Source organism: Crinia signifera, chromosome 19 (genome assembly GCF_055691185.1).
Source record: "Crinia signifera chromosome 19, ASM5569118v1, whole genome shotgun sequence".
Lineage (NCBI taxonomy): Eukaryota > Metazoa > Chordata > Amphibia > Anura > Myobatrachidae > Crinia > Crinia signifera.
The window spans coordinates 66,574,703-66,587,371 of record NC_139226.1 but is presented as its reverse complement, the minus strand read 5'-3'; the positions used below and the strand labels follow the sequence as shown (position 1 = coordinate 66,587,371).

Below are 12,669 nucleotides of genomic sequence, written 5' to 3'. Positions count from 1 at the left end.
AAGTGTTTTTTGTGGAGTAAACATTTAGTCATTGGTAGTAGTCAGAGCCGGCCCTAGCCAATTTGATGCCCTAGGCAAAATTAGCACTACCACTAATTCCGCCTCTGATCCAGCACCCCTCTCCCAGCACAGCAACCATCACCTATCAACACAGCAGCAACACCCACCAAAAAATCTATAATAGGTGCAAGATGTGCGGTGGACACAGGGCCCACACACTGTACACCCATTTCATTCTGCTCCATTTTACAAATTAATCAAGAATGCCCAATAAAGGTGTCCTCTGGAGTGTGGCACCATGTTCTCGGAGACCTGTGCATGTGCAGAAGACTCTGGCACAATTCCAGTCTACTACAGTGACGCAAAGAAGGGGACCCAATCAGAGCCTGCACATGCCACCTACTCTCTCAAAGCACCTCTTCCACCATCCCTCACCCTTAGCAACTCTTCTTATTCACATGAATTTGGCCATTTCCAGCCAAGTTAAGTCATTCTAGACTGACTTTTTATCTGCGAATGGGAAAAAAATCATTCGATGGTGAGTGACCATCGAATGATTTTTCAAGCATGCGAGGGGATGTGTAAGCATAAAACATCCCCACGCATGCAAATGGGGGAGGGTTCGCATTAGGTGGTGAGACGGGCATTCCGCCAAACAGTGATTACCTGTTTGCTAGGCTGCAACATACGCAGCCTAGCAAACAGGCCTACAGTAAATCAGGCCCTTAGTTCTAGGGCATCCAAAAAAAGACAATAGGTGGCACTCTTTGAACTCGCCATACTCTGATGTTGACATTAAGGACCTTATTCTAGTTCACTCTTTCTTACAAAATCCTTCTTAGATGGACAAAACCATGTGCACTGCAGGGGGCAGATGTAAAATGTGCAGAGATTATTAGATTTGGGTGAGTTATTTTTTTTCTGTGCAGGGTAAATACTGGCTGCTTTATTTTTACACTGCAATATACTGTAGATCTCACTTTGAAGTAAAACCCCACCCAAATCTAGTTCTCTCTGCACAAGTAACATCTGCCCCACCTGCAGTGCACATGGTTTTTCTAAGAAGGATTTTGTCAGAAAGAGTGAACTAGAATAAGGCCCTAAGTTTCAAGGCATGGAAGCTTTTCTTTAGGACATGTGGCAAGTGAAGTGTGTAATACAAAAATACAGTGCCTGTGCAAGTGCAGAAAGAAACAGGTGGTCCCTCTCCCTTACAAACACACATACAAAAACATCACCCTGTTCCCCCAGTCCCTACACACATTACCTTCTGCTCCAGTGACCACAGAAGCCAGCCAGAGGAAGAAGGATCAGCACTGCAGTCAGGACTGCACTCAGCACCTGGCCCCAGGCAAAGTCAGGGGTGTAGCCTAATCGGGAGCCCTCATGGCCACGTCCCTTTCAGAAAAAATTCCCGATAATGTGTTCGGCTTTTTAAATTAAAGTAATCGGAGAGGTATAGGAGCAAGATGGGCAGGGGCAGCCCCACAGCCAGCACACAAGGGGACTTCTACTAGAGCCGTGATAAGGGAGTAATGCAGGCTACCTGGGGATGGGGCTAGATCAGTGACATGCATCAGCTGGGGGATGGGGTGGGTTCCACTGGGAGGGATAGAAGCTCCCCTATATGCATGGGCCATGGCACATGGAGATCTAATGAAGAATAACTATAATGCCTCCCCCAAGTATAAAAAGCCCTGCCCCCAGGGTTGCTCAAACAGTCTCCCCCTCACTAGCTAGGTCAGGGAGCTTGCACTAATGCAAGTAGAAGTATCCCATCAGCCGCAACACCTACCGTGGCAACTTCAGGAACATCTCCCCATATATGCCCGGGGTTCCATTGCTCAGCAGCCTCCCCAATGGGCAGAGAGTGAGTGTTCCCCCCTAGGAACCATACTGTACACACTGAGGAGGATCTCTCTGTGCCGATCCGCAGTGCGCAGCGCACTCACACAAACATACCCAGCCCACTCCTCTTTCTGCGCTACACTCCCATTGGCTGGCGCTCGAGCCTGGCATGTAAATCCTGGCAGCAGATTGGTGGAGGCTGTATTGTCCCGCCCTCACCTCAGCTGCCCTTACTATATTGCACAGCTATCATGCTGCAGGAGCCCAGGAGCAGGTACCGCTAAACACATGGAAGAGGGGCACTGTGATCGGACCAGCTTACAACTAAACAAGCCCTATATGCTTCTGCCAGTGCCCTCTGTTGGGGCAGAGCCTTGGATGTCCCTAGGCATTTGCCTAGTTTGCCTATGCCCTAGGGCCAGCTCTGTAAATAGTAGATGTGTGACAAAGAACGGGGAGCTGCAGAAAGATGTGAGTAGGACTGCTCAGTAGTGTCCAGAAAATGCCAAGAATCTGATAGATGTTTCCTAGTTAATAGGAACTGAAGAACCTCCAACATGGAGGAGAATGGTCTAGGAGGGAGGGCGAACTTGATCAATTTGAGGATCAAAAGATAATTCTTCCTCTGCTGCAGCAATATAGTAAGATGTTAAAGAAAGTCTGGAAGTCCGCTTTTTGTGCATGGACCTTAACTAACATGAACCTAGAGTGCAGCTTTTTGACAGACAAGCGCAAGGCAATTAACAAAACCGAAAATAAATAAAAAATCGGGTAACCCTTTTCTCCTGTCCAAGACAGAGAAGGGGACCCTTAGGGGCGCAAGGGCTGACTTGCTTAACTCAGTAGCAGCTGCAAAAAATCAGGTGTGTCAGACCTGAATAGAAATGGGGTACATAGAAAAACAAGATATGCAGCGCTGAATGATAATAAACCTTTACACTGTTGGATTAACTTCACAATTTGTATTGAATAAAAAAAAATCACAATTTAATAGGCCAAACGGCCACACATTATAGTACAATAAAATGTTTAAAAAGGTGCATTATGCAAAGAAGCAGATAGGGGATCTAGCTCTATTTAACTGTCCGTTCCTAGATTGCCTGGAATGATAGGGAAAACCTCTGTAGGAAAAAAGAGATTAGAGTTACCGTCCACCTTGCTGGGTTTGAGGGAGTAATGGATCCTGATGGAATAAGGAATTTCCATTAAGTTGTCCAAAGTCCCTTGGTAGAATAGGTCCACTAGCAATGTGGAGCTAGCCACTGGGTGTCGGTGTGTATAAGATGATTTGTCCGGTCCGTCCAGGCTGGTTCGGGCAGATTGAAGGTCTCAGATTGTTGCTGGAGCTTGTAGTCCGCTTCTGCTATAAGGTAGGTATCCCTCTAACGCGTTTCGCTGAAGCAGCTTTTTCAAAGGCAGCATGGATAGTGGGAGACTGGTCACTGACCTGATATTTATACCTCTATCAATAAGGTTCATGCAGTGCACCTGGTGGTTAATTAGTCAATCCAACGTTCTAAAATTCACAAAATAGTTGTGTGTAAGGATGCGGAGGAGATACATACATAAGTTTATAGATACACTATACATACATACATATTTATATATATATATATATATATATACATATTTATATATATATATATATATATATATATATATATACATATATATACACATATATATATATATACATATATATACACATATATATATATATATATATATATATATATCTTTTAAAAGGTGTATAGGTGTAAAGGTGTAAAGGTGAATAGGTCGAAATTCGAATCCATTTTAGGAAACACTTCCTATATTGCTATGATTGGTGGAGTCCAGTTATGTGACGCCATCAGGCTGAGGCTTGGTTCTATCTAGAGCCATACAGAGTTAAGATTTATAGTGAGGCTTTAGCCTGTATGTCACGTAAGCGGACTTGCGCTTAAGTTATGGTGAGGCTTGAGCCCAGTGTGTCACGTGAGCGGACTTGCGCTTGATCACATGAGCGGGGGTCTCCGCTTCTCAATCTGACCTCCGGCACACATTACTTTGATAGTGCTTCCGGGTCAGGCCACATTGCTAGGAGGCGCAGGACGCCTTCTTTTTCGCTTCTCCGGTCACATGATCCTGCATTACTAAGAAACGCAGAACGCTTTCTTTATGGCTTCTCTAGTCATGTGATCAGCGCTACAGAGACAATGATAGGCAGAAAGTTACGTTCTACCCCATTGCTTGGATACAGATCCAGCTTTCTCAATACAAACAGATTTTTCCGATCACGTGTGCTTGCAGATATTGAAACATACTTGCAGACTTTCCTTAGTTTATATCAATTTAAAGATTATTTGGTACTCTTTACCTAGAACGGCGCCCATCGCGGTGATCGCGACATCGCGGGCAGTACATAAACGGCCGCGACGCGATGCCCGCGATCACCGCGATTTTCCCATAGGGAACAATGTTAAAAAGCCTGATTGACCGCGATTTTGCATTCAATGCCTCAATGCCCGCGATTTTCACATAGGAATCAATGTTAAATGGGCTACAGAGCCCAAATAGGCAGAATTAACCCTTAAATGTCCCCCCAATTTTTGTACGCCACCCCACGATCCACGCCAACCCGAAGCGTGGCGAGGGGCGGCGGTACGCGTCCTCCGACCTTTTCATGCCCTACTATCCACGTCGGCGTGGAGTTGAGAATAGAATAGTGTGGCGAGCGTAGCGAGCCACCGAGCCCGAAGCGTGGCGAGCGCAGCGAGCCCCGCGAGGGGACGCGGATACCTTCACAGGTAAACGCGTCCCCTCGCGGGCTTCACAGGTGTCCGCTTTTCGCCACGGATACCTGTGAAGCCCGCGAGGGGACGCGTATAACTGTGAAGGTATCCGCGTCCCCTCGCGGGGCTCGCTGCGCTCGCCACACTATTCTATTCTCAACTCCACGCCGACGTGGATAGTAGGGCATGAAAAGGTCGGAGGACGCGTACCGCCGCCCCTCGCGGGCTCGCTGCGCTCGCCACGCTTCGGGTTGGCGTGGATCGTGGGGTGTCGTACAAAAATTGGGGTGACATTTAAGGGTTAATTGTGCCTATTTGGGCTCTGTAGCCCATTTAACATTGATTCCTATGTGAAAATCGCGGGCATTGAGGCATTTTAAAGTAAAATCGCGGTCAATCAGGCTTTTTAACATTGTTCCCTATGGGAAAATCGCGGTGATCGCGGGTACACGATTTTTATGTACCCGCGATTTACCCGCGATGCCCGCGATTTTTTTCCCCCGACGCCCGCGATTCTAATCGCGGGCGCCGTTCTAGGTAAAGAGTACCGATTATTTTGTCAGGTGTATACATATATGTATATATGAACTTAGTTATATAGTAACAGTTCAGAGATTATTTCATTAGGATACATATATAGGATGATACCATAATTATAATTTTACTTTTCATTTTGGGTCCCTATTGAGAGTATTACTCAAATGTATATAGTATACCATCTGAGGAAGAATTCAAGGAAACTAATGCTTTATAGATCTGTTGATAGCTCTGGGCCATCTATTGACTGTTAATTATTGATCTTTTTCATACTAGAATGTCAGCCTATGTGCCTCAGCACATAAAACACATGTTTTCCAGCTTTGTGTGTGTCTCCAGCCTAAACTTTTGACTTTCCACCACACATATACATAATTACAACAATTTTAAACAGTTAGCATGATTATAACTACACTTAAAAAATACATATTCATAAAAATCATGATTTTTCACGTTAATACACAGAAAATTTTATATCTCTAAAAAACTGTAAAAGACAACTTTTATTCCATGATCTTAAAAATGGGGTAATTTCATATCCCTCATTCATTCCCACCGGAGATAAAGTATTAAGATTTAAAATCCAAAATGTTTCACGCTTGATCAAATCCTGATCTCTATCACCATCTCTTCTATTTTGGTATACAATTTCAATACCCTTGACTTTAAGACTTGAGGGGTCACTATTGTGAAAATGCTTAAAGTGATGGGGTACGCTGTGATTAAGGACGCCGTTTTTTATATTTCGTATATGTTCCAAAATACGAATCTTAAGGACCAGTTTCGCCTTTCCTATATATACATATCCACAGCCACAAACAAGCATATATACAACAAAAGATGAGTTACAATTAATGAATTGTTTAATTCTCATATTTTCATTGATGCTAGTCCCTTAGTCAATATAAGAGCACACGTTGCACCTCCCACAGGGATAACATCCCTTTATATCAAGCATATTGCCTGATGTTAGACTGCCCCTCGGATTTTCCAGCTGGCTCTTGGCCACCATAGATTTGATCGTATTCGATCTTTTGTATACGATCTTTGGCCTATCTTCAATATGCTCTTTTAGGATAGGGTCTAATTTCAAAATGTGCCAGTTTTTTTGCATTATTCGTTTAATTTCTTTTTGCTTGTCACTGTACTTGGTGATAAACAAACAATCCACCTTATTATCCTGACCGTCATTTGATTCTCTATCCTTATACTTCAAAATTTCTTCATGGTCCCCTGTTTTGGCTATATATATATATATATATATATATATAAATAGTCCATTAGGCAGGCACTCCACAAAGGCAATAAAGGTACCCTCCAAGGGAAAGCTGGCAACTCGGTGCCCTCCGTTGCTGGCTGTAAAACAGGCAGAATAGTAGAAAGATACGGGGGCGGCGGCACTCGAAATAATACACAGCAGACAGATGTCTGCTGTGTATTATTTCGAGTGCCGCCGCCCCCGTATCTTTCTATATATATATATATATATATATATATATATATATATATATATATATATATATATATATATATATATATATATATATATATATATATAGTGTATCTATAAACTTATGTATGTATCTCTCCCTCATCCTTACATACAACTATTTTGTGAATTTTAGAACGTTGGATTGACTTATTAACCACCAGGTGCACTGCATGAACCTTATTGATAGAGGTATAAATATCAGGTCAGTGACCAGTCTCCCACTATCCATGCTACCTTTGAAAAAGCTGCTTCAGCGAAACGCATAAGAAGGATACCTACCTCATAGCAGAAGCGGACTACAAGCTCCAGCAACAATCTGAGACCTTCAATCTGCCCGAACCAGCCTGGACGGACCGGACAAATCATCTTTTACACACTGACACCCAGTGGCTAGCTCCACATTGCTAGTGGACCTATTCTACCAAGGGACTTTGAACAACTAAAGGGAAATTCCTTATTCCATCAGGATCCATTACTCCCTCAAACCCAGCAAGATAGACGGTAACTCTAATCTCTCTGTCCTACAGAGGTGGTCCCTATCATTCCAGGCAATCTAGGAATGGACAGTTAAATAGAGCTAGATCCGCTATCTGCTTATTTGCATAATGCACCTTTTTTAAAGATTTTATTGTAATATTATGTGTGGCCGTTTGGCCTATTAAATTATGATTTTTTTATTCAATACAAATTGTGAAGTCAATCCAACAGTGTAAAGGTTTATTATTATTCAGCGCTGCATATCTTGTTTTTCTTTGTACCCCAAAACCGAAAATAAGCATACAATAGACAAAAATATGAAAACTTAGGCCAGTATTCAATGCCTCAGATTCGCCGTTTTTTTTCAGTGAATCTGGCAATTCGCTGGGTTTACGGCGAATTTTCTGTTAGAAAAAACAATTCTCCCTATTCAATGGAGGCAATTCGCCACAAATGAACAGCGAATGTCTGCCGATTCGCCGTAAATTATTCTCCACAATTCGCCTGTGATTTTCAATGGGGTTTTTAGTGGAATTCGCCGACAGTGTATTCAATGCACAAATGGAGAACTGCTTTCTCCATTGATTTTCGCCATGATTCTCCGTTTAGCATTCGTCATCTTTTTTAGGTGAACTGTAATGTGATCTTTTAAATTAAAGCGTTTTTAATTTTTTTTTTTGGTGTTAAAAAATCAGAATATTTTTCCTATGAAGGGGCATGCTATTTTTATTCATATACTTGCAGCACATGAATATATTTTTAATATATATATATATTTTTTTAAACAATATTTTTTTTTTTTTTTTTTACACATTCGCCAGCAGGGGGCCGGGAGCCGGAGCCGCTCATTAATATTCATATATTCACTGCACACTGATCCCGATGATCGGGACCAGTGAGTGCAGCGGCTCCGACCCCAGCAGCACCCTGCAAGCCCTTCTGCTGGGGGTGAGGTGAGGGGAGGGAGGTGAGGTGAGGGGACGGGAGGGGGGAGAGATATGCGGGGGACAAGCTGACAGGGACGGCTCCAGCAGTAGCAGACCTCTGACTCCGGCAGCCACAGCACGGTGATGTCAGCGCTGGGACTGCTTGAGCCGGAGGCTCTGCTGCTGCTGGACCTGTCCCCAGGCTGTGCGGAGGCTCCCGCCTGCATCAGCGCGCTCCCCCGCCGCGACACCAGTCCCTCCCATCCCCCTGCAGACTCCAGACAGGCATGGAGCATCTGCACAGGGGGATTCGTCACTCTTGCCACTATTCGACGTCAGGGGCAGCGAGCCCCTGACGCATTGAATAGTGTTGGCTAGGGGAGGCTCACGAATTAAAGAGGAGCGATATTTCCTGGCGAGCGCACAGCGAATCCAAAACAGGATTCGCTACCTTGCGCTCGCCAGAGCATTGAATACCCCTATTACAGTGTTTCAATTCTTAAAACTACAGTTTTCAATTTTCCTGTAAACAAAAGGGATGACAAATGTCCTTTGAGATAGATAACACACATCCAAACATACAACCAATAAATCCATAATAACAGTGAGAGTAGAATCTAGAATCTGATGTATACAAAAAAGATTAAGTATCTTTTTTACTGTGCATTATTTAGGTGTACAGTGATATAAATTACCTACTGTATCAAGATTGGTAGATCCCATCCTGAGGCTGAGCCGGAAAATGGAAGTCTCATCTAAACAATAACTTGGTTGTGAGATACACTGGGATTGTTTTTAGTAGTTTACTTACTTATCATTCTATCTCTACTTTAAAATTCAACCCAGTGTCTAAGTAAAACATATTGAAAGAGATACCAGGGTACATTTTCTAAACCTTTTTTTAAAATGAAAAGATGTGAAGTTGTCGATATCAACCAATCAGAATCTGTCTATCATTATCTAGGATGCAATTGAGAAATTAAAGACAGAGTTTGATTGGTTGCAATGGGCAACATCACCTCTTTTAATTTTTACCCGACAGTGTTGATAGAAAGTTAGAAAAATACTAAGATGGGGAAACAAAGAATTACCATAAATTTTCTGATTTAATATTATGGGCGGTATTCAATGTGAATACCGGCGAGGTGCAGCGAATCCTGTTTAGGATTCGCTGCACATTCGCCACGTTCCGGAGCCTCGCCGGCTCCGGTATTCAACGAGTCAGCTCGCTGCCCCTGACCGGCGAATATGAGCTCCTGTGGCGAACGCAGCAGGGAGCATGAGGACGGTGGCAGGCAGGGAGATGGAAGTCTCTCTGCCTGCCCCAGAACGTTTGTGGGGGGGAGGTGGGCTCCCCGGGTGCCAGGCAGCACAGGCTGCCCCCCGGGGGTGCCAGCAGGGGACCGGGTATATTCACTACACCCGATCATGCATATGTAACGATCGGGTGCAGTGAATATATGAATATCTAATGAGCGGCTCGGCTCCGGCGCCCCCTGCTGGCTGGTCAGTGTAAAAAAAAATATATATATATATATATTTTTATTAAATATATATTCATGTGCTTACAGCACATGAATAAAAATAGCATGCCCCGCCTCAGAATAAAATTCCTGATTTTTTGACACCAAGGGCGGTATTCAATGTGAATACCTGCGAGGTGCAGCGAATCCTGTTTTGGATTCGCTGCACATTTGCCACGTTCCGGAGCCGGCGGGCTCCGGTATTCAACGAGTCAGGGGCAGCGAGCCCCTGACTGGCGAATATGAGCTCCTGCGGCGATTGCCGCAGGAAGCCTGAGGACGGTGCCAGGCAGAGAGATGGTAGTCTCTCTGCCTAGCCCAGACCTTTGTGGGGGGTTAGGTGGGCTCCCCGGGTGCCAGGCAGCACAGGCTGCCCCCCGGGGGTGCCAGCAGGGGGGTGTATATTCACTACACACGATCGTAATGATCGTGCAGTGAATATATGAATATGTAATGAGCGGCTCGGCTCCGGCGCCCCCTGCTGGCTGCTGTGTAAAAAAAAAAAAAAAAAAATATTATTTTTAAAATTAAATATATATTCATGTGCTTACAGCACATGAATAAAAATAGCATGCCCCTCCTCAGAATAAAATTCCTGATTTTTTTACACCAAATGTAAAAAACAAAACACTTTATTTTAAAAGTTCACATTCCACTTCACCATAAAAAGATAGCGATTGCTACTCGGTGAATCATGGCGAAAAAAACCTTCAAATGTATTCGCCATGTGGTCATTGAATAGGGTGATTCACCGTTTTTGTCAGAAATTCGCCAAACAGCACAAATTCGCCATAAAAACCTGGCGAATCAGGCTCATTGAATACCGCCCCAAATGTAAAAAACAAAACACTTTATTTTAGAAGTTCACATTCCACTTCACCATAAAAAGATAGCGATTGCTACTCGGTGAATCACGGCGAAAAAAACCTTGAAATGTATTCGCCATCTGGTCATTGAATAGGGTGATTCTGAGTCAGAAATTCGCCTTACAGCACAAAATCGCCATAAAAACCTGGCGAATCAGCCTCATTGAATACCGCCCTATGTGTATTTTGAATACATTAAAGACATATACAGTTTAAAGTTTAATTTTGTTGCATCAAACATGTTGTACTCCTTTTCTACCATGCTAACTAACAAAATAAATAACCGTCATCCTTGTAGAGGTCCATGAATTACATACTCTGTACTCCGGCATAGTAGGTGGAGAAATAGTTCAGATTTACATTTTAATTGTGTTTTTGTTTCCAGGTATATATATAATTTTTTTTTTTTTTTTGTCTGGTATTAATGTCATTTCATAATTTTAGATTTGTAACTAATTTTGAGTTAAAAATAGAAATTCCAATGTTCTGAAAAATGTCACAATGTTCTATGCAAAATATAAAACTGTAAAGCTGAATATTTCGAACTATGTATATGTATATGTTTCTATTGACACTCTTAAACATTGTAAACTGTATATTAAATGTAAAATTGGTACTTGTGTATTTTGGCGGCGCCCCCGATGTCCGTCGTTCGACGAACAGATCGCATCGCATCGCATGCCATGCACCCGATGGCATGCGATGCGATGCGACGCGATTTTGACCCCCTATACGACCAAAAATCGTATAAGCACCCTAAAGGGTGCTTTTGAGCACCCAAATGGGTGCTTACAATGTTAAATGCACCCCCACGCCACCCCCCACTATAAACGTGAACCCGAAGCGTGGCGAGCGCAGCGAGCCCGCGAGGGGCGGCGGTACGCGTCCTACGACCTTTTCATACCCCCACTATCCACGTCGGCGTGGAGTTGAGAATAGAATAGTGTGGCGAGCGCAGCGAGCCACCGAGCCCGAAGCGTGGCGAGCGCAGCGAGCCCCGCGAGGGGACGCGGATACCTTCACAGTTATACGCGTCCCCTCGCGGGCTTCACAGGTGTCCGTGGCGACGCGGACACCTGTGAAGCCCGCGAGGGGACGCATTTACCTGTGAAGGTATCCGCGTCCGCTCGCCACGCTTCGGGCTCGGTGGCTCGCTGCGCTCGCCACACTATTCTATTCTCAACTCCACGCCGACGTGGATAGTGGGGGTATGAAAAGGTCGTAGGACGCGTACCGCCGCCCCTCGCGGGCTCGCTGCGCTCGCCACGCTTCGGGTTCACGTTTATAGTGGGGGGTGGCGTGGGGGTGCATTTAACATTGTAAGCACCCATTTGGGTGCTTAACATTGTATAAGCACCCATTAGGGTGCTTATACAATGTTTAATCGCATCGCATCGCATCGTATGGCATCGTATGCCATGTACAATGGCATACAATTTCAAAATTGTATGCCATCGTGCACTATCGTACGATATCGCGTCGCATCGCATACCATCGTATGTGTTATGGTATGCGATGCGATGGGCGCCGCCAAAATACACAAGTACCGTAAAATTTAATAAAATATATTAATATAAAAAAAAGTATGTCTGAATTATATATATATAATTTATTGATAAATTAAAGATAATTATATTTTATTCTTTAATTTCAAGGTCAAATGTCTTGTTTGAGATTCCAAACAACTTTGATGCACTCAATGTATTTCGCTGTAACAGTAAGTACTGTACATTATTACATAGATTTTGACGGCGGATACGACCTACATTACTTGTCCAATCTAGTTGGCTCTATGGTTACATTTTGTGGGGAACCATTTAACATTCTAGTTTATATTGGTAAAAAAGAGGAAAGCAGAGTACCCAGAGGGAACCCATGCATGTACAGGGGGAATATACAAACTCCATATAGGCTATGGTGGGAATTTAACCCATGACATCAGTGCTGTAAGGCAGTAATGCTAACATCCACACTAATCCATTATTAAAAATATATACAATATATTTAGATCTAAATTTTTATTGTTGTATGAAAATAGTTTTTTTATTATCTGTGTAAATCTGCACAAAAATAAATCCTTTCCAGACAGCTTTAGATGTATTACATTAGGGCCAGATGTATCAAGCTTCAAAAAGTGATAAAATGGAGAGTGATAAAAAGCCAGCCAATCAACTCCTACCTGTCCTTTTTCAAACCCAGTGTTAGGAACCATTAGGATGGTTCAGG

At 43.5% G+C, this 12,669-nt stretch overlaps 1 protein-coding gene across 4 annotated transcripts in view; it reads left to right on the top strand.

Annotated features, from left to right (window-relative positions):
- LOC146042633 (NXPE family member 4-like) overlaps positions 1 to 12,669 on the top strand; it is a 142,663-nt gene that overhangs the window by 84,611 nt on the left and 45,383 nt on the right. For all 4 annotated transcript variants that reach the window (XM_083162717.1, XM_083162720.1, XM_083162718.1 and 1 more), the window contains one exon: positions 12,099 to 12,160. In XM_083162717.1, the coding sequence (XP_083018843.1) occupies positions 12,099 to 12,160 (62 nt within the window). The remainder of the gene's footprint in view (positions 1 to 12,098; positions 12,161 to 12,669) is intronic.